The 23,057-nt window shown below is 45.8% G+C and overlaps 1 protein-coding gene across 1 annotated transcript in view; it reads right to left on the bottom strand.

Moving 5' to 3' along the window:
* The window catches only part of MEI1 (meiotic double-stranded break formation protein 1), a 101,979-nt gene that overhangs the window by 16,306 nt on the left and 62,616 nt on the right, over nucleotides 1-23,057 (bottom strand). The window contains exons 18-23 of the mRNA XM_033233794.1: nucleotides 22,755-22,923; nucleotides 19,801-19,948; nucleotides 11,398-11,673; nucleotides 6,107-6,272; nucleotides 2,622-2,726; nucleotides 69-179 (exon numbers count right to left, since the gene is read on the bottom strand). Coding sequence (XP_033089685.1) covers nucleotides 69-179; nucleotides 2,622-2,726; nucleotides 6,107-6,272; nucleotides 11,398-11,673; nucleotides 19,801-19,948; nucleotides 22,755-22,923 — 975 coding nt within the window. The remainder of the gene's footprint in view (nucleotides 1-68; nucleotides 180-2,621; nucleotides 2,727-6,106; nucleotides 6,273-11,397; nucleotides 11,674-19,800; nucleotides 19,949-22,754; nucleotides 22,924-23,057) is intronic.

The following is a 23,057-nucleotide window of genomic DNA, read 5'->3' on the forward strand; positions in this document are numbered from 1 at the left end:
AAAAAGTTGAGGTAGAGAGGACCACAGACTGCCCAGCACTCTTCACTATCCCAGCCCGGGCCCCGCACCTCTTTTCTGACTGCTGGGTGTGGTCTGATGAAGGCTCCAATACAGGAAGTTGAAGGAGGGCTGCAGGATGTCCACGTCAGTGGGGCTGCACTTCCCACACAGCTTGCTTACTGCAAGAGATGAGAGTCCCCAGGCGGCCTGTCGCACAACACTCACACTTGTCACAGGTGGTAGCCTGTGACTGGCTATTTCAGACGTCAGTCTTGGGGAGCAAGCACAAACTAAGTATCCCTGATATTACAACCAATGGAAAGAAACACAGTGACAAACCTTAAGGCACATTCACACCTTCCATCTAGACAAACATCAGGCAAGCATCTTACAGCTGCACATTAGCCAGAAAGACTTCAGGAATTCAAAGGGATCCTTTGAACATCGTCACCACCTTCCCAAGGGAACTTTAACCGTCGAATGAAGTGCAGTTCCCTGCACTTGCCACATCCCCTCTCTCACATCACTTCATTTGGCTAACACCTCTAGTCCTTGTCAGCAATCAAGACTCAGCTCAGGCCTGCGCAGTGGCTTACGCCTGTAATCTCAACACTTTGGGTGGCGGAGGCAGGTGGATTGCTTGAGCCCAGGAGTTCGAGACCAACCTGGGCAACGTGGTGAGACCTCGTCTCTCCACAAAAAAATACAAAAAATTAGCTGGGCATGGTGGCACACACTGGTAGTCCCAGCTGCTCAGGAAGTTGAGGTGGAAGGATCACCTGAGCCCGAGAGGCTGAGGCTGCAGGGAGCAGTTATCATGCTATTACACTTCAACCTGGGTGACAGAGTGAGACCCTGTCTCAAAAAAAAAAAAAAAAAAAAAAAGATTCAGCTCAAAGTTAATCTCCCCTTGAAGCCTTCCTTAACCTCTCAAGGCAGGATTAGATGCTGCTTCTGCATTCTCCCAGGACTCATCAGTGCAACATTATACTGTAGACATCTATAGAACATATCCCTTTACTGTTGGGAACTCCTACTTCCCATCTCCCTATCCCCATCCTAATATGAAACCTACCTACATCTCCATTCACTTTTTGGCAGCTACATCACACCCTGACTTCTGTGGTCACCCAGACAAGCAGGTCTCGGCTCCCTCCCACAACAGTATCTCCACCCCGAACCACAGTCCTCTACTCTCTGCTCTCATATAGAAGTGCTCAAGGATTATACGTAAATGTCCTATTACATTTCATGTGTGGGTTTCAGCCTGTTACTCCCTGTCAGAGGCTCTTTTGAAGGCTGAGTTTGTCACACGCAGATCTCCCTCCTAGCTTAGTGTCAGCCGTGATCTCACAGACAGGCTGGTGATGACTGGCACCAGGCTGAGGCCATCTGCAATGTGTCCCCAGTGGCCTTTTTTTGAATCTGACACTGATCTTCTCATGAGGTGGACTGGGCTCCGGGCAGGGAAGGTGCCACATCTTCACCTGCGGCTAGAGGACCTGGGGCAGTCCACAGACACTGAAGACACATCATTTTTCCTATTCATTTCAACCTTCCCTCAGCAAATCTTCCTGCAGGTGCTGCCTATGAAGTGACGACAGCATCATGAGTTGAGAAACCAAGGAGGTTTGGGGTGTAAGAAAGAAGCCTGGAGAACTGTGAACTGGATCATCAGATCTGAGTCAATTGTAGGATGAGGTGGAGAGTTGACTTTGTGCCAGGAAAAAAGGAATCTGCATGGATAGCATCTGTTGAAGGCCTACTGTGTGTCAAGCACTATGTGACATTCTCTAACTAACTAGGTAAGTATTCCTTATCTTAACCCTAGGTTAGGAAAGTAATACTACTTTACCTATGAGGAACCTAAGGCTCACAGAGACTAGATGATTGCTGGTGACTAAGCTGAGATTCAAACCCAGGCCTTCCTGACTCTAGAGCTTGTGCCTGTCACACACTGATTTGTTTGTTTTAGAGATGAGGTCTCACTCCATTGCCCAGGCTGGGTGCAGTGGTGAGATCATAGCTCACTGCAGCCTTGACGTCCTGGGCTCAAGCAATCCTCCCGCCTTGGCCTTTCCAAGTAGCTCGGACTATATATAGGTCTGCATCACCACGCACAGCTAATTTTTGGTATTTTATTTGTAGAGACAGGGTTTCACCGTGTTACCAAGGCTGGTCTTGAACTCCTGAGCGTAAACACACGCTGCTTAAGCCTCCCAAAGTGCTAGGATTATAGGCGTGAGCCACCAGGCCTGGCCGTTTGTAGAGGCAGGATCTTGCTATGTTGCCCAGGCTGGTCTTGAACTCCTGGCTTCAAACAATTCCTCCTGCCTCAAACACCCAAAGTGCTGGGATTACAAGCATGAGCACTGCCCCCCACCTGGCCTCATAATGCTGATTTTTTGCAGAGGTGGGGTATCTCCCAAACATTCCCAGAGAACAAGCAGAGAAAGCCCTGAGAGGTCCTTTAGCAAGAAAACCCTAGGGATAGACTGACCTACTAGCTTCTTCCAAAGGGATGAAAGAGTAGAAGAAAGAAGAACACCAGCCTACTTAGTGAGCACCCACTGCACATCCAGCCCTGGACCCTCGGGCGCTATCCCAAGCAGCCAGGGCACCTTGGTGAAGGAGCTTCATGGCCATGCTGTCCAGTTCTTGCTCTGACACATTCCTGAGCTGCATCAGGGAGAGGAGGCTCAGCAGCAATGGTAGGTTCCCCGAGGCTGTGAAGAACAAGGAGGGCTAGGCAGGAAGCCTGATGCTCAGATCACCTGAAGGTCAGACACCCTCCCCTGCTTTAATGGCCCTTAATAACAGGTTCAAAGTTTTCTGTTTCCTAAGGGGTGAGGTGTTTTGCTGGGATTTACTCCTATTTCTTTCTTCATTCGGAACAGATGTGACTGATAAACTAAGTGCCAGACATAGGTTGGTACCAGGAATTCATTATTTCATTTAATCCCACTAAAAAAAATGTGAAGCATGAATTGTTATTCCTATTTTGCATTTACAAAATTGAGGCTCAGAGAGGCTGAGTGACTTCTCCAAGGTCCCACAGCCAGAAAGTGGCAGGACGCTATGGTCTGAATGTTTGTGTTCCTCCAAAATTCATGCTGAAATCTTAACCCCCAATGTGATAGTATTAGGAAGTGAGGTCTTTGGTAGATGACTGAATCATGAGAGCAAAATCTTCATGAATGGGATGAGTGGCCTTTTGAAAGAAACTCCTTCCCTCACCCCTTCTGCCATGTGAGGACACAGTAAGAAGACAAGCCATCATGCTGGCACATGCCTATAACCGCAGCTACTCAGGAGTCTGAGGTTGGGGGATTGTTTGAGCCTAGGAGGTCAAGGCTGTGGGGGGCAGGGGAAGAGAAGGAGGAAGAAAGGAGGAGGAGGAGGGAGAGGAGAAGGAAAGGAAGGAGGAGGAAAAGAGGAAGAAGAACAAGAGGAGAAGAAGAAAAGAAGAGAAGAAGAAGAAGAAGAAAAAGGAGGAAGAAGGAAGGAAGGAAGGAAGGAAGGAGGGAGGGAGGAAGGAAGGAAGAAGGAAGGAAGGAAGAAGGAAGGAAGGAAGGAAGGAAGGAAGGAAGGCAGGCAGGCAGGCAGGCAGGCAGGCAGCCATTTATGAACCAGGAAGTGGGCCTTCACCAGACACTGAATCTTTCAGCACCTTGATTTTGGATTTCCCAGCCCCCAAAACTGGGAGAAATACATTTCTGTTGTTTATAAGTCACCGTCTAGGCCGGGCGCGGTGGCTCAAGCCTGTAATCCCAGCACTTTGGGAGGCCGAGATGGGCGGATCACGAGGTCAGGAGATCAAGACCATCCTGGCTAACACGGTGAAACCCCGTCTCTACTAAAAAATACAAAAAAATTAGCCGGGCGAGGTGGTGGGCGCCTGTAGTCCCAGCTACTCGGGAGGCTGAGGCAGGAGAATGGCGTGAACCCGGGAGGCGGAGCTTGCAGTGAGCTGAGATCCGGCCACTGCACTCCAGCCTGGGCGGCAGAGCCAGACTCCGTCTCAAAAAAAAAAAAAAAAAAAAAAAAAAAAAAAGTCACCGTCTATGGCTCAAATAGACCCAAATCCCAAATCTGAATCCAATGCCCATGGCCTTCCCACTATGTTTCCACTAAATCTTAAGGTTCTTAACCAGTATTATCAGTTAAACATGGCTTGTCCTTCCCTGAAAAGAAATAACTCATCTCCTCTTGATACCCTTAAATCTACTTCCAAACCCTCAGTCCTCTGTCAGGCAGCCACAGATTGCCTCTCGCTTTGCTTAGAAATGTAATTTTAGGGCCGGGCGCGGTGGCTCAAGCCTGTAATCCCAGCCTTTTGGGAGGCTGAGACAGGTGGATCACAAGGTCAGGAGATCGAGACCATCCTGGCCTACACGGTGAAACCCCGTCTCTATTAAAAAATACAAAAAACTAGCCGGGCGAGATGGCGGGCGCCTGTGGTCCCAGCTACTTGGGAGGCTGAGGCAGGAGAATGGCATAAACCCAGGAGGCGGAGCTTGCAGTGAGCCGAGATCGCGCCACTGTACTTCAGCCTGGGGGCGACAGAGCGAGACTCCGTCTCGAAAAAAAAGGCCGGGCGCGGTGGCTCAAGCCTGTAATCCCAGCACTTTGGGAGGCCGAGACGGGCGGATCATGAGGTCAGGAGATCGAGACCATCCTGGCTAACACGGTGAAACCCCGTCTCTACTAAAAAGTACAAAAAACTAGCCGGGCATGGTGGCAGGCGCCTGTAGTCCCAGCTACTCAGGAGGCTGAGGCAGGAGAATGGAGTGAACCCGGGAGGTGGAGCTTGCAGTGAGCTGAGATCCGGCCACTGCACTCCAGCCTGGGCGACAGAGGAAGACTCCGTCTCAAAAAAAAAAAAAAAAAAAAAAAAAAAAAAAAAGAATATAATTTTAGGCCGAGTGTGGTAGCTCATACCTGTAATCCCAGCACTTTGGGAGGCTGAGGCAGGCGGATTACTTGAGGTCAGGAGTTCAAGGGCAGCCTGGCCAATATAGTGAAACCCCACCTCTACTAAAAATACAAAAAATTAGCCAGGCCCAGTGGTGCATGCCTGTAATCCCAGCTACGAGGGAGGCTGAGGCAGAAGAATCACTTGAACCCGGGAGGTGAAGGTTGCAGTGAGCCGAGATCATGCCACTGCACTCCAACCTGAACAACAGAGTGAGACCCTGTCTCAAAAAGAAAAAAATTATTTTAAAAATTCAGCTTCTCTAAAAATAGAAAAAAATTGAGCCGGGCGCAGTCACTCACCCCTGTAATCCAAGCACTTTGGGAGGCTGAGGCGGGCAGATCACTTGAGCTCAGGGGTTTGAGACCACCCTGGGCAACATGGTGAAACCCCGTCTGTCCTGAAAATATAAAAAAATAATTAGCTAGGTGTGGTGGCACACGCCTGTAAGTCCCAGCTACTTGGGCGGCTGAGGCACAAGAATTGCTTGAACCCGGGAAGTGGAGGTTGCAGTGAGCAGAGATTTTGCCATTGCACTCCAGCATGGGTGACAGAGTGAGACTCTATCTCAAAAATAAAATAATAATAAAATAAAATATATAAAATATAAAATAAATAAATACAATAAAATAAACCAATCCCATTTTCAGTGTCTCCATACTGTACCAAACATCAAGCTTCCTTGACTCCAGTGAGTACCATGCCAGATTTGGAAACTATTCCCCCAGATCTCACTGGGAGCTTCCAACACATCACAGAGCCACCTCCCTTCCCAGCCCCTGTGGACTTCTGCTGCCTCCAGCCTCCTTCAGATTTCCCACTTTCTTCTTCCCACGGGGGCTGCCATGCTTGTGACAAACAAGTCTGAGCACATGCTGCACAGGGTGGGGATATGCACGCACACATCAAACACATCCACTCATGTTAAACACACACACAGCAAACCAAGCATGATGTACACCCACTCTGCGGTGAGAAAAAGGAGGTGAAGTTTAGCTTGATGCCACAGTGGCCTTTCTTTTTCAGATAAAACCCTGATTCTCTCTCCTGGAGCAGACCTAACAAGGGTAGAGATGCCCATTCTCGACTGGCTTTCAGGTCGAAGTGTGCCCACAGCACCTGCAGACTGACCTTCTGAAGGGGAGGCCCCATGCTCCACTAGCAGACGCTGCAGGATCAGCAGGAAGTGGCCTCGGATAAGACCACCCACTTGTATATCCTCATTCCTCCTCAGGAAGGTCCTCAGGCTAATCAGTACCTTGTGAGCTGTGTCCACTGGGCTGGAATAGATGAGGTCCTGAGCAGGAGAGAAGAAAGCGAGAGATCAGAGGGTATTGCAGTTGGGGAAAAGTGACAATGCAGAATAGAGGGGCAGGAAAAGAGCCCAGAATTAGAGTGTCACAAAAACTGGGTAATCTGTCACTTACTCAGCACCTATTATGTACCAAAGGCTCTTCTAGGTGCACTGACACGTCACAACCATCCCTTAGAACAGGATCATCCTAGGCCAGGCGTGGTGGCTCACGTCTGTAATCCTAGCACTTTGGGAAGCTGAGGCGGGCAGATCACGAGGTCAGGAGATCGAGACCATCCTGGCTAACATGGTGAAACCCCATCTCTACTAAAAACACAAAAAATTAGCCAGGTGTGGTGGCGGGCACCTGTAATCCCAGCTACTCGGGAGGCTGAGGCAGAATGGCATGAACCCGTGAGGCGGAGCTTGCAGTGAGCCAAGATCGCACCACTGCACTCCAGCCTGGGTGACAGAGCAAGAATCTGTCTCAAGAAAAAAAGAAAAAGAAAAAGAATAGGTTCATCCTATTAAATCCATCCCAAACAGGAGAAAACAGAGGCTTAGAGAGATTACATGACTTGCTAAAGGTCATATAAGCCAGTGGCACAGACAGAATTTGAATGCAGATTTCCTAACTCCAAGCCCAAAGCTCTATTTTCCAGGATGCCTCCCTCTTCCAAATGGAAGGATTAGGGTCAAATGGAAGGATTAGGGTTGTTTTTAAGACAGGGAACCTGAGTGTGCCTTAAAGAAGAAAAGAAGGAGAGAGAGATGATGTCACTGGGCAGGGAGAGGATAAATTAGGACAGATTCAATGCACAGTAAGGGAAGTGAGGACCAGATCAGGCCCCTCTCTACCAAGGCATCTGACTATCTCTGCCCCTTAGGCTTGGAAGATGGGAAAGGAAATTGCTTTTTATTTTGCTTTCAGAGTTATTTTAATGAGTATATGTTAAAGACAAAGCCAGTCAGAAGCTGCACCAGAGGCTACCCTACTGATAGCTGCTGGCTCCTACTAGCTCAAAGAAGCCAATTCCTTTGGACAGGCTAATGTGCTGGGCTAGTTAGGTCTGAGGGTTATGAATCCAAGGTCACACGGACTCTCTCTCCAGGGAGGGCAGCTCCTGACACACAGAGAGATACGGCTACAATGCATCTGGCCAGACAAACCCAGGTGTGCTGATCACTGAGCAGAAGGAGGGGATGGGGTCACAGGGATGTCTAAGTTTGGCTCTTAGAAACCTCCACAGTTGCTGGAAAAACAACTATATATCAACAACCACTCAGGGCCTAATAGTGTCAGATACTATGTTGTGTTTATATAGTAGCTGTATATTTGTTTATACATTATTTATACCTCTACAATAACTCTTCCATATAGGTGTCACCCCAATTTTTCAAATGAGAAAACTGGGGCAGGTTAATCAGTTTACATATAAAAAAAGTAATAAAGTTGTAAATTATACTACACTGTGAGTTAATGAAGGGAAGGAATGAGGTCTACTTCATCTTTGTCACCTTGCAGGGACTCAGAAAACATCTCTGGAAAGAAAGGGTCACAGAATGGGAGGGCCAGAGAGAATCTGGATAATTTTTTCCAATACCTTTCCTTTACAGAGTATTAGGCTGAAGCCCGGTGGGAAAGGAGGAGCATGACTTGCGCAAGGTCACAGAGCCCAGAGTCAAACCAGTTTCCTGGTCTTGCACCTTCACCAACACATCACTGCCCCACTGCCACAGAGCTGGTCCCTCAGAAGTCTGAGTTAATGAATGTTAAAGGTATAAAAGGAAGGGGCTACTCAGCTTTGGGTGGCTCTGGTGAATGCTGAAGGAAGAGGAATGTGTAGACCCCACCATATGGATCAGTGGGAAGGCTCTGGGCAAAACCATGACCCAATCTGTAGTCTCTGCTGTCCAGAACTCTCTGGGATTAGATAGACCAGGGTAACTTGGCCAAGGAGGAAACAAACAGAGTTTCTGTGATGTCATTGTCCCTTCACATCTAAACAAGCTACATGAAAGACCACCCATTGATAAGAGTGGCAATTAACAGCTTTGTTTTCAGCTGTTCATTACCCATATCAAAAACAGAAATTGGTTATCAACACACATTTTTAGACTCCTTTTCCTTCCTGTGACTAGAAGCTGGGGAGAAATGGTAAGAATTATATATATGAACAGACAATAAAGTTGTTCCTTGCTGTTCTTTTTTTTTTTTTGAGATGAAGTCTAGCTCTGTTGCCCAGGCTGGAGTGCAGTGGTTCGATCTTGGCTCATGGCAACCTCCGCCACCCTGGTTCAAGCGATTCTTCTGCCTCAGCCTCCCGAGTGGCTGGGACTACAGGCGCCCAGCACCATGCCCGGCTAATTTTTTGTATTTTTAGTAGAGATGGGCTACTAAATTGTATGTTGTTGACCAGGCTGGTCTCTAACTCCTGACCTTGTGATCCACCCGCCTCAGCCTCCCAAAGTGCTGGGATTACAGGCGTGAGCCACCATGCCCGGTCTCCCTGCTGTTCTTTTTTACCATTGATGTCTCTAGGGTCTAAGTTAGTGGAAAACTTACTCACTTTGGGCTCCAGTCATAGCCATGACCCTTATTAACTATATGACCTTGGGCAATTCAATTAGCTTCGCTGAGATGAACTTTATCTGGTTCAGAGGCAGAGTCAATGATTAGTAAATGACAGCCCACTATGCGAAGCAAACCAAGAGTGTTCCTCCATACTATCTCATCTACCCTCATGCTTTCTCCATTTTCTGTGGGAAGAAACTGAAGTTCAGATTAGCCTCTACCTTCCTAATCCTCTATGCAACAACCCGTCTTGAAGGCAGCTCCTTTCTGTTAAGCTCTATGCCAAGTGAAGCACAAGACTCCTCTCTGCCCTGACCTCCACCACCTCCAGAAAGGAGAGGTAATGAGGATGGTACACATTCAAGGACAAGGACTGGGTCACCAGGATAAATGGTGGGGCATCCACTCCAGCTTCCCTGGGATGTAGACTCTAAGTATTTGGTCTCCTGAGATTCAATTTCTGTTTGGTTTGCTTCTTTTAATATTTACATCCCATGAAGTTAGCGGCCTAGCACAGCTTTCAGTTAGTGAGGGACCTCCATTCTAGGAAGACCCGGGCTGAAAAAGGGAATTTGGGAGAGGAGATAATGAGCTCCATTTTAGGCAGAAATGTCAAACAGATGGTAGACTTCATGGGTCTGAGCTCAGGAGAGAGGTCAGGGGTGGTGCAGAGATTTGAGTCATCACTATACAGGCAGGAGGCAAACAAAGCCATGGGTGTGAATGAGACAACCCAGGGAGAATAAATAGACTGAGTAAAAAGAGAGCCTCAGACAGAACAACTGATAGATAGGGAGTCAAAATCTGGGTTTTAATATTTTGATTCCCAACTCTTGTGACCATGGGCAAAACTCTCTAAGCCTATGTTTCATGTATTTAAAAAGAAAAAAATGGCAGGCATAATCATTTATGCCTACAATCCCAACACTTTGGGAGGCCATGGTGGGAGGATCACTGGAGGCCAGGAATTTGAGACCAGCTTGGGCAACATGACAACTGTTTCTACAAAAAATATAAAAGTTAGCCAGACACAGTAGCACATGCCTATAGTTCCAGCTACTTGGTCTTGAACTCCTGGCCTCAGGTGATTCACCCGGCTCGGCCTCCCAAAGTACTAGGATTATAGGCATGAGCTGCAGCACCCAGTCAATTCTCATTACTTGGGAGGCTGAGGCAGGAGGATCACTTGAAACCAGGAGATTGACGCTGCAGTGAGCCATGATCCTGCCACTGCACTCCAGCCTGGGCAACAGAGCAAGAAAAAAAAAAAAAAAAAGAAAGAAAAAAATAAGACATAGTCATGTTATATCTTTTCTAACGTTTGGATATACAAATGCCACTGTGTTACATTTGTCTACAATATTCAGTACAGTAACGTGTTCTACAGGATTACAGCCTAGGAGTAACAGGTCATCCCATGTACCTAAATGTAGTAGGCTAGACCATTTAGATGTAAGTATACTCCATGATGTTGGCACAACGACAAAATCACCTAATACCGTGTTTCTAAAAATGTATCCCTATCATTAAGTGATGCACGACTGTATTGTCACTACTATCCCTAGGCAGACTTAGATCTGTCCAGACCCATAATTCAATGGGTCATAATTTATAAGTACCTACTATGTGTGAGGAACTGACCCCAAATATTTCATCTGGTGAAGAAAACCTAGTATCTTAGTTCTGTTCCCTGCTACTCTCCTTGGTATCTAATTTGTTGTTCAATGTGCTTTCTTGAGTAGCAGGTAAAAAAGTTGAGTTAAAGCCAGCCACTAGGCAGTTTACCTTATCTAATCTAATTAACCCATCTAACTCCTGCTGGAAATTTCAGTAATGTACTTCATTAAAAAGTACTGACAGCCTGGGCAACACAGTGAAACCCCATCTCCACTAAAATACAAAAAAAAAAAAAAAATTAGCTGGGTGTGGTGGTGTCTGCCTGTAGTCCCAGCTACTCAGGAGGCTGAGGTAGAAGAACTGTGTGAACCCAGGAGGTGGAGGTTGCAGTGAGCCCAGATCATGCCACTGCACTTCACCCTGAGCAATAGGGTGAGACTCTGTCTCCAGAAAAAAAAGTATTGGGGCATCTGACAATTCTAGGTATGCCTGAGCAAGTAATGCACATATAATATTATCATGTGAGTCATGGCAAAAAAGAGGAGGAGTCCCTCTGCCATCAGAAATCTCCATCTACATGCCTCATGGGCTTCCTTTAACATTAAACGTTGTGTCAGCAGAATCTGCTTGAGAGATGACAGGGAGGTGAGAGGGGATAGTACTAAGATCTGCATTTTATAGTGTCATCCCCTGGGGGGAAGAGAGGCACACATGTCTCAGTTGGTAGACTTCCATTAGTCTTAGGAAAGAGTATGAATTTATAGAAACCAGGCACCTACAAGTAGAAAAGACCCCCTGCCCAACTCACATGCAGACAGTGATAAGTCCAGAGGTGGGCTGAAGCAGATGTGGGTGCCTCCTGATGTCACTAAACTGGCTCTCAGAGAGAGAAGGCCCACCATTTCTGAATGTAGAAATGAATGAGTGGTTGCCTACCAGCAAGATGAGCAGGATGCTGGGGATGCTTCTGAGCAACTGGAACAGGACTGCTAAGCTGGTAGGAAGGGCGGGCTGCCCAGCAGAGGTGACATCATCCAGTTCCTCACAGCTGCTATCTTCCCAGGAGAACCAAAGTTCCAGGACATGGTGCCCATACCTACTCATGAGCTCTGGATACAACAGAAAGAACCTGAGCAGGAGCGGATGGTGGGTATAGACTAGCTGCAGGTCTGGGATGCCTTCTAGGAATTTTCTGATTGCAATGACCATAGTCTAGAGGCAAAACAAAGAAAGGAGGTAAATACACCTTGCAGAGGACCCAAGAGACCCCAACATGGCCAAGAGATGACTAGGAAAAATGTACTGGCATCTCAGTATTCTAGGACACCTTGGCTAGCTCATCCCAAGGCACTCTAGTGAGCAAATACCACTGTACTTACCTTATAACAGAAGTTCTCAACTAGGGGTCATTTTGCTCCCATGGGACATTTGGCAAAGTCTGGAGACATTTTTTACCACCTTGATTGGGGGAATGCTATTGGGATCTAGTGGGGAGAGAGTGGGGATGCTGCTAAATATCCTACAATGCCAGGAAAGCCTATCCCAAAAGAAGAATGATCTGTGCAAAAGGTTAATAGTGCTGAGGTCAAGAAACCCAGCTTGATGATGGTGCCACAGTGGGTTGTAATTGTCAGTGTGCATGTCTACCTCCCACACTAGACTGAAAGTTGCTTGAGGGTAGGACTGTGACAGATTAATCTGTGCACTTGGTATACGGCCTGGCACAGAAGGGGTGAAGGGGAGATATGTTGAATAATTTCTTTCTTTTTTTTTTTTTTGAGACAGAGTTTCGCTCTTGTTGCCCACGCTGGAGTGCAATGGCATGATCTCGGCTCACTGCAATCTCTGCCTCCCGGGTTCAAGTGATTCTCCTGCCTCAGCCTCCTGAGTAGCTGGGATTACAGGCATGTGCCACCATGCCCAGCTAATTTTGTATTTTTAGTAGAGATGGAGTTTCTCCATGTTGGTCAGGCTCATTTCGAACCCTGACCTCAGGTGATCCACCCGCCTTGGCCTCCTAAAGTGCTGGGATTACAGGTGTGAGCCACCATGCCCTCCCTTGTTGAATAATTTCTTACTTCTCACAAACCTGCCTCTTCCCATTGCACATATAACAATGTTCAAATTTCTTAGTATGAGGCTGGGCACGGGGACTCATGCCTGTAATCCCAGCACTTTGGGAGGCTGAGGTGGGCAGATCACCTGAAGTCGGGAGCTTGAGACCAGCCTGGCCAACATGGAGAAACCCCATCTCTACTAAAAATACAAAATTAGCAGGGCATATTGGCACATGCCTGTAATCCCAGCTACTTGGGAGGCTGAGGCAGGAGAATCGCTTGAACCCAGGAGGCGGAGGTTGCGGTGAGACAAGATTGCACCATTGCACTCCAGCCTGGGCAACAAGAGTGAAACTCTTTCTCAAAAAAAAAAAAAAAAAAAAAAATTCCTTAGTATGCTATTATATGAGTTTTACAGTTTTGGCTCATTTAGGTCTTTCATTCATTGTGAGTTCATTTTTGTGTACAGTATGAGTTAAGAGTCCAACTTCATTCTTTTGCATATATGTGTCTAGTTGTTCCTGGAAATTTTCTGAAAAGACACATCTTCCCCCATTGAATTATCTTGGCATCCTCATCAAAAATTGACCATAAATATATGGGTTTATTTCTGGACTCTCAATTCTATTCCACTGATCTATATGTCTACCCCATGTCAGTACCACACTATCCTGATTACTATAGTTTTTTGGCAAGTTCCAAAATAAAAAAGGTATGAGTCTTCCAACTTTGTTCTTCTTTTTCAAGATTGTTTTGATTATTTTGCATTTCCATATGAATTTTAGGTTCAGCTTGTTCATTTTTGCAAAAAAGTACAGCTGGGATTTTGATACAGATTGCATTAAATCTATTGATCAATTTGGAGAGCATTGCCATCTTAACACTATTAAGTCTTCCAATTCATGAATGCAGTCTGTTAATTTAGATTTTTAATGAAAAAAAAAAAAAAACTAGAGAAAAACAGTAATGTTTTGAAATTTTCACTATATAAGTTTATATGATTTGGATTTGTGTCCCTGCCCAAATCTCATGTCCAAATTATAATCCTCAATGTTGGAGGAAGAGCCTGGTGGGAGGTGACTGGATCATAGGGGTGGACTTCCCCCTTGCTGCTCTTATAATACTGAGTGAATTCTCATGAGATCTGGTTGTTTTAAAGGTTGTAGCACCTCCCCCTTCACTCTCTTCCTCCTTCTCCAGCCATATAACATGTGGCGGCTTCCCCTTTGCCTTCTGCCATGATTAAGATTCCTGAGACCTCCTCAGCCATGCTTCCTGTACAGCCTGTGAAACTGTGAGTCACATAAATCTCTTTTCTTTATAAATTACTCAGTCTCTAGTAGTTCTTTATAACAATGCGAGAACTAATACAAAGTCCTTATACTTTGTTAAGTTATATTCCCAAGTATTTAATGTCTTGATGCTATTGTAAATGGAACTGTTCCCTTAATTTCATTTTCTTTCTTTCTTTTTTTTTTTTTTTTTGGAGACAGAGTCTCACTATGTCACCCATGCTGGAATGCAGTGCCACAATTTCAGCTCACAGCTCACTGCAACCTCTGCCTCCCGGGTTCAAGCAATTCTCCTGCCTCAGCCTCCCAAGTAGCTGGGACTACAGGCACATGCTGCCATGCCCGGCTAATTTTTTGTATTTTAGTAGAGACAGGGTTTCACCACGTTGCCCAGGCTGGTCTCAAACTCCTAAGCTCAATCAATCCGCCTGCCTCGGCCTCTCAAAGTGCTAGGATTACAGGCATGAGCAACTACGCCTGGCCTAATTTCATTTTCAAACATTTTAATAAAGACTTAAGTCTACCTTTTCAGCTCCTCTCTATTCTACCTCCCATATGACTTAGCTAAGGCACATTAAGCTAGGCTTCCTTCCTTGAATGGATAGATTGGGCATCTTCCCACTTCTGTACATTAAATCATACTCTGCTCTCAGTTTCAAGGTTCTCCCTTCACCTCCTCCATCTCCTCCAAAAAGCCTCTCCTGATGCTATATAATCAGACACAATCTTTCCCCTTGTGCTTTGCTGCTTCTTGGCCAGTCCTCCAGCTCCAGGAGAGCATCATTACTGTAGCTGCCTGCCCCACAGGAGATCTTTTTGTCTCTCCTGACAAACTTGTGTTCTCTGAGGGCAAGGAACTTGTCTGATTCATTTCAGACCTGACAGGGCCCCACATGCTACCTAGCTCATGTCAAGTGGTCAATCCACATTGGTTGAGCTGCTGAAATGTTGAGAAGCAAATAAAAAATCATGGGCATAGAGTTGTGTTCAACAGCTTAGGAAATGCTGATCAAACTGGAATGAAGATGCTGAAAAGGAAGAGCTTCTAGGCATAAGTAGGGCCTGACACTCTGAAATATGCGTCCCCACAGAATCACCCACACTCCGGCTACTGGGGATCCTCAGACACATACCTCAACACACATCAGTGTGTATCTCCTCCACTGCTTCCACAAAGGCTCAAAGACCATGAGAATCAGAAAAGATCTCAGAGATAACTCTGCCCAAGGCCCAGAAAGGGAAGTAGATCTCTCCAGGGGCCCAGAACATTAGCAACAGAACCAGAATGTGAACCCAAGAGTCCTGCCTTTCTGCACAATGCAGGTATACAAGGTTACCCTGCTTCTACACAAAGGGCATTCACAGGTAAATGGCACCAAGGAAGCCTTCTCATAGAAGATACCACATAGAGAAGGTAACATCAGAGACAGAAGCAAAGGAAAGGCCTGGGACCTAGCAGGCAAATTTTGTGGGGAAGACATGCACAAGCCTCCTGAAGGTGTCCCACCCCACCTAGGCAGTCCCATTCCTCACCAAGGACCTCAGTGACCATGGAGGGTGCCCCTCTACCCACACCTCTTTAGCTCTACCACCTGCCCAGAACAAAGAGCTTCCCTGCCTCCAGTAGCTTGATGGTCCCTGTCTGGCCTTCTAAACTCTCTTTCACCTCCCTCCTAACCTTTCTTTTCACTCTAATCAGAACAACTTCCTGATGAACTAGGGCAACATGAATCTACATGAGTAATTCTCAAAAATAATACTGGAAAGAGGAGCAGCGGCTCACACCTATAATCCTAGCACTTTGGGAGGCGAAGGCAGGGGGATTGCCTGAGTCCAGGAGTTTGAGACCAGCCCATCTCTACAGAAAAAAAAAAAATTAACCAGGCATGGTGGTGCATGCCTGTGGTACCAGCTACTCAGGAAGCTGAGGTGGGAGTATTGCTTGAGCTCAGGAGGTCAAGGCTTCAGGGAGTTGTGATCACACCACTGCACTCCAGTCTGGGTGACAAAGTAAGACCCTGTCTCGAAAAATAATAATAATATTGAGTAAAATGAATAAATAAATAAAAAGAAAGAAAACATCCATACAGTAGAATTCCAATTAAAAAATATAGAGGGAATTGTAAGCCAGGCATGGTGGCTCACGCCTGTAATCCCAGCACTTTGGGAGGCCGAGGCGAGTGGATCACGAGGTCAGGAGTTTGAGACCAGCCTGGCCAACATGGTGAACCCGTCTCTACTAAAAACACAAAAATTAGCCAGGCATGGTGGCAGGCACCTATAATCCCAGCTACCTGGGGGTGCTGAGGCAGGATAATTGCTTGAACCTGAGGCAGAGGTTGCAGTAAGCCGAGATTGCACCACTGCACTCCAGCTTGGGCAACAGGGCAAAACTCTCTAAAAACTCTCTAAAAAACAAATGTATGTGTGTGTGTGTGTGTGTGTGTGTGTGTGTATATAAAAGAAATTGTATCAGAAAAATCACTGTTTTGTAATCTTCATTCAGCCCGCAATCATCAATGGATACTAAAACTAGGAGAAAGTTTGATGAGGAGCAGAATATATACATAGCCTCAAAGTATCTTCCTACTAGATACTTATTAGTTACAAGGAGATAAATGGTAACTTAATTTTTTTGTGTGTGTAGAGAAAGGCTCTCCCTTTGTTGCCCATGCTGGTCTCGAACACCTGGCCTCAAGCAATCCTCTCACCCTGGCCTCCCAAAGTGCTGGGATTACAGGCATGAATCACTGCATGTGGCCAAAAAATAGTAACTTTATACTGAAGAAATCTAACACATCAAGTAATCACCAAAAACAGTACCAATAATGGGAAAAACCATCATCATATGCCTCCTGAAGACACAACATTACTTGTGTGGTATTCTTGTAAAAAATGTACAACCTAAACCTAATTATGAAGACATATCAGAAAAATCTAAAGTGAGGAACGGTCTACAAAATAACTGTTCTGTAATTTTAAAACATGTCAATGTCATGAAGTCGTAAAACAAAAAAGCTAAGAAGCTGTTCAAAGACCAAAAAAAAAAAAAACAAAAACTAAAGTGGGACCATGACAACCTAATGTAATGTATAAATCTATATTGAATCTTGGACTAGAAAATGAATAGCTATAAAGAACATTTCAGGCCAGGCGCGGTGGTTCACGCCTGTAATCCCAGCACTTTGGGAGGCCAAGGCGGGTGGATCACCTGAGATCAGGAGTTCAAGACCAGCCTGGTCAACATGGTGAAACCCCATATCTACTAAAAATATAAAAAATTAGCTGGGCGTGGTGGCAGGCGCCTGTAATCCCAGCTACTCAGGAGGCTGAGGCAGGAGAATCACTTGAACCTGAGAGGTGGAGGTTGCAGTGAGCTGAGATCACACCACTGCACTCTAGCCTGGTGACAGAATAAGACTCCGTCTCATAAAAAAAAAAAAAAAATTGAACATTTTGGTATAAATAGTGAAATTTGACTACTGACTACTATGGATTACATAGTATTATATACAATATTAAATTTCTTGATTTTGATCACTGTACTCTGATTATGTAAAAGAGAAAGTCCTAATTCTTAGGAAATACACATTGAAGGATTTATGAATAAAATGACTATCTGAAAATTATTTTCAAGTGGTTCAGAAAAAAAAGAATATGGGGGTGGGGATAGGAAAAGAGAATGCAAATGAAATAAAAATAAACATTGGTGAATCTGGCTGATGTCTTTGAACTATTCTTGTAATTTTTTGTAAGGTGAAATTATATCAAAATAAAATTGACTAGAAAAATCAAGCTGTGATTGTATGTTGCCCTTTATATATTTACATTAAATTTTATCTTATTTTTTGAGACAAGGTTCTACTCTTGTCACCCAGGCTGGAGTGCAGTGGCATGAACATGGCTCACTGCAGCCTCGACCTCTTGGGCACAAGTAATCCTCCCGCCTCAGCCTTCCCACTAGCTGGGACCACAGGTGCGCACCACCATGCCTGGCCAATTTTTAAAAATTTTCTGGCCGGGCGCGGTGGCTCATGCCTGTAATCCCAGCACTTTGAAAGGCTAAGGCACGTGGATCGCCTGAGGTCAGGAGTTCGAGACCAGCCTGACCAACATGGTGAAAACCCGTCTCTACTAAAAATACAACAATTAGCTGGGCATAGTGGCACATGCCTGTAATCCCACTGTAATCCCAGCTACTCAGAAGGCTGAGGCAGGAGAATTGCTTGAACCCGGGAGGCGGAGGTTGCAGTGAGCCGAGATGGTGCCACTGAACTCCAGCCTGGGCAACAAGACAAGACTCTTGGTTGTTCAATTGTTAGAGAACTTTTCGTTTAGAAGCAAAGGCTTCTCAGGTCATGAAAATTATTAGTATTCTGAAAAAAAAAATCAAGACTGAAGTTCAAGTAACTTTCTGTAGGTCACACAGTTAACTGAGGGGGAGACAGGACTCCAGCTCAGACCTGACTGACTCCTAAGGCTCATTCCTTAGTACCACCTCTGGTTGGTACAGGAGCAAAGAGCTCTGAGGTATTGGTATCTCCTTCTGGTAACAGTTGATCAAAGAAAGTGGATTGCTGGGACTCAGATCATTGTTAGTCAGGCTATTGGATCACTTTCATGGTGGTTGTGTGTGGACAAGTTTTCTCTCTCCAGATTCTTTATAAACTCCTGGGATCAAGGACCATGTCTGATTCATCACTGAACCTCTCACCTATGTCATAGAATACTGCTTCTGTTCCTTAGTGTGGACCCTTCAGCCTAAAGCTAAAGATACTGTTCCTTCATTGACTATTAATTTTGCCTCTTTTTGATTACTGTTGAGGCAAATGTGATGCGAGTAGACCTGGTTTAATTTGAATGGAAACAGAAAGGCATAGTGGAAGTGAATGGGTTTTCAAGTAAGACACACCTGGGCACACAATGTCCTGTTGTCTTTCTCTTTGTGGTAGTAGCAGCCACTGGTGATCACTGCCTAGATCCACTAATTAATTAGGGATTACAAAACAATAATATTCTAGTTCCGTCATTCTCTCTTTATTAACTTAAATACTTCTATAAAAGGAAACTCCCAGCTGGGCACGGTGGCTCACGCCTGTAATCCCAGCACTTTGGGAGGCCGAGGCTGGCGGATCACGAGGTCAGGAGATCAAGACCATCCTGGGTAACACGATAAAACCCCGTCTCTACTGAAAATACAAAAAATTAGCCAGGCATGGTGGCAGGCGCATGTAGTCCCAGCTACTCGGGAGACTGAGGCAGGAAAATGGGGTGAACCCAGGAGGCGGAGCTTGTGGTGAGCAGAGATCGCACCACTGCACTTCAGTCTGGGTGACAGAGCGAGGCTCTGTCTCAAAAAAAACAGAAGGGGAAACTTCCCCTCATTAACTATTCAGTTACTCTGAAGGGTTAGATTACATAGGAAACATAGGTGAAATGCTTGATTCTTTTCCTTTGGTTACCAGTTTTCAAAAACGCGAGTTTGTTGCATAGCATCCTCCAAAGGTGACTAAAGAGTTTTGTTTTTTTTTTCAATTTTTAGTATTTTTGTAGAGACAAGGTCTTACTATGTTGCCCAGGCTGGTCTTGAACCCCTGGCTGAGGCAGGAGAATCGCTTGAACCCAGAAGGTGGAGGTTGCAGTGAGCCGATATCACACCATTGCACTCTGGACCTCAGGTGATCCGCCCACCTCAGCCTCCCAAAGTGCTGCGATTATAAGCATGAGCCACCGTGCCCAGCCTCAGTCCTGATTTTCTTATCTGTAGAATGCAAATAATAATCTCTTCCTCCCAGGACTGCTGAAAGAATTAGGTAAATTATAGAGGTTCTATATGAGTCTGCATCCTACTCCTCTCCACTCTCTAACACCTCCACTTTGTCTCTCTCTACCACGTGCTTGTCTATACACTATCATCATCATGGTCTCTCAGGGAACACTAATGTAAAGAGGTACAGGAGGAGGAGGAGCCCAGGCATTGTGGTCCATACCTCACGTAGTGTATTGTCTTTGTCCTGGCAGATTGCAAGCAGATAGATGGAGGCTTTGAAGATCACCAGTGGGGGGCGCTCGCCCTGGTCCTGCAGAGACAGGAGGAAGCTTTGCACAGCCTCAAATAATTCTGCCTCTGAGACAAACCTGTCAACCAAGAAAAGCCTGAGTGAGAAAGGCAGAGCTGGCAGGCCACTAGGCTCTTCTATCCTGCCTGGCCACATCCTTCCTCAGCTCACTGTCCTGCCCTAGCACACCCACAGCCTAATGACATCTTACACAAACAGTGTGCTATACATACTTACAAAGCATTGCCATATATATACATCACGTTTTTCTATGCCTTGTGCAAGACTCAAGGCATAGAACAATGCCTTGTTAGGGGCCAAATACTCCTCATTCACACTTGGGAAGTGAGCTATCTGCCAGCTGGACCAGCACTGTTAAAGAGAAGGGTGCTACTGCTGGGGTTCAGAAGGCCCTGCTTTGGCAGCTGCTCCACCCCTCTCTTCTTATATTTATCATTAAACAGTGGTGTATTTAACAGATATAACACCAAAAGCATAAATGACAAAAGAAAAAATAGATAAATTAGAGGTCATCAAAATTAAAAACATTTGTGCTTCAAAAGATACCGCTAAGAAAGTGAAAAGGGCCAGGTGTGATGGCTCATGCCTAGAGTCCCAGCACTCTGGGAGGCTGAGGTGGGAGAACTGCTTCAGGCCAGAAGTTCGAGACCAGCCTAGGCAACGTAGTCAGACCTTATCTCTACAAAAAAAAAAAAAAATTTAGCCATTTGTGGAGATGCATTCCTACAGTGCCAGCTACTTGGGGGGCTGAGATGGGAGGATCGCTAGAGCCCAGGAGGTTGAGGCTGCAGTGAGCCATGATTGTGCTACTGCATTTCAGCCTTGGTGAGACAGCAAGATACGAAAGGAAAGGAAGAGGAATGGGAAAGGAGAAGGTAAGGAAAAAGGGAGGGTAGAGTAGAGGAGGGGAGGGAAGAGGAAGGAAGGTGAAGGGAGAGGAGAGGAGGAGAGGGAAAAGGGGAAAGGACAGGAATGGAAAAGAAGAAAGAAAAGAAAGTGAAAAGACAGCAAACAGGAGGCCAGGTGTGGTGGCTCATGCCTATAATGGTAGCATTTCGGGAGGCCAAGGTGAGAGGATTGAGAATATACCCAAAAAGAATTAAAAACACTACTCAAACAAATACATGTACACACATGTTTACAACAGCACTCTTCACAACAGCCAAAAGGTGGAAAGAGCCCAAATGTCCATCAATAGGTGAATAAAAGCAAATTATGTGTATACATACAAAGGTATATTATTCAGCCATAAAAGGAATGAAGTACTGATACACGATACAAACATTATGCTCACTGGATGGACTTCTAAAATGTTATACTAAGTGGAAGAAGCCAGACACAAAAAGTCACACTTTGTATGATTCCATCTATATTAAATATTCAGAATAGGTAAATCCAAAGAGTCAGAACAGATTGTTGGTTGCCAGGAGCTGGGGAGGGAGGAGGAATGGAAGTGACAGCTTTGCAGTGATGGAAATGTTCTAGAACTAGATGAAGGTGGTGGTTGCACATTTTAAATTACTACTAAATACCACTGAATTGTTCACTTTAAAATGGTCAAGCTTATGTTGTGTAAATTTTACCTCAATAATTTTTTTTTTTTTTTAAGACTGAGTCTCACTCTGTCGCCCAGGCTGGAGTGCAATAGCGAAATATCAGCTCACTGCAACCTCTGCCTCCTGGGTTCAAGTGATTCTCCTGCTTCAGCCTCCTGAATAGTTGGGATTACAGGTGCTCGCCACCACGTCCGGCTAATTTTGTATTTTTAGTAGACACAGGGTTTCACCATGGTGGGCAGGTTGGTCTTGAACTCCTGAACTCAGGTGATCCACCTACCTCGGCCTCCCAAAGTGCTGGGATTACAGGTGTAAGCCACCACACCTAGCCAATAAATTATTATTATTAATTTATTAACTTATTTATTTTTTGAGACAGAGTATCACTCCGTTGCCCATGCTGGAGTGCAATGGTGCAATCTCGGCTCACTGCAACTTCCCCCTCCTGGGTTCAAACAATTCTCCTGCCTCAGCCTCCCAAGTAGCTGGGATTATAGGCACCCACCACCATGCCCTTTTAATAGAGACGGGGTTTCACCTTGTTGGTCAGGCTGGTCTCAAACTCCTGACCTCAGGTGATCCACCTGCCTCGGCCTCCCAAAGTGCTGGGATTACAGGTGTGAGCCACCGCGCCCAGCCCAATAAATTATTTCTTAAAGTTTAAGAAAGAACAGTCCTTTTATTTTTATATCCTTTTTGAGATGGAGTCTCACTCTGTCACCCAGGCTGGAGTGCAGTGGCACGATCTTGGCTCACTGCAACCTCCGCCTCCTGGGTTCAAGCAATTCTCCTGTCTCAGCCTCTGGAGTAGCTGGGATTATAGGTGTGGACCACCACGACCAGCTAATTTTTGTATGTTTTGTGGAGACAGGGTTTCGCCGTGTTGGCCAGGCTGGTCTCGAACTCCTGACCTCAAGTGATTGGCCCACCTTGGCCTCCCAAAGCATTGGGATTACAGGCATGAGCCACCATGCCTAGCCATGATTTTTAAAATGTAATAAATTGGATAGTAATGATTAAAACCAAAGTAAACTGAAGTTTTTTTTTCTGTGCACAAACACCACCCTCAAGGGATAGCAAGGAATACTCATTGGCTTTCTAGGCCTCTGTCTCTCAGCACAGTGTCTACCCACCTGTTCTAATCCCCTTCCAAGATATGAGCCTCTCAAGGACACAACCCATTTCTTACTTATCCCTGTGTCCCCAGTGCCCAGCATCAGGCTTGGAGGGATGCCTCTGTGAATACTGAACTGAACTGCTGATGAAGGTCCTAAGACCCACCACCAGCCACCACTTTTGTGCACTGACCTGTCCTCATGGATGTAGGCCAAGTAAAAGAGGAGCAGGATGCAGTACTGTCTCTGGCGAGCAGCTCCCTCCATGTACTGGCGATCCGACAGGAAGGCAAGGCTTTCAGGGCTGCTGCTGCTTATCTGGGGCAGCCTGTGCTGTAGGAGCTCAGACACTGCAGAGAGTTCTAGGGAGGGAACAAGTAGAGAAAAGCCACACAGAGAACATAGGAGAACAGGTAATCAGCACATTAGTACCTACTACATGCAGAGTACTGCACAGGGCAGCAAGGATAAACGCAGTATAGAAGGAAATAAGGAA

Source organism: Trachypithecus francoisi, unplaced genomic scaffold (genome assembly GCF_009764315.1).
Source record: "Trachypithecus francoisi isolate TF-2019V2 unplaced genomic scaffold, Tfra_2.0 Lachesis_group14, whole genome shotgun sequence".
Lineage (NCBI taxonomy): Eukaryota > Metazoa > Chordata > Mammalia > Primates > Cercopithecidae > Trachypithecus > Trachypithecus francoisi.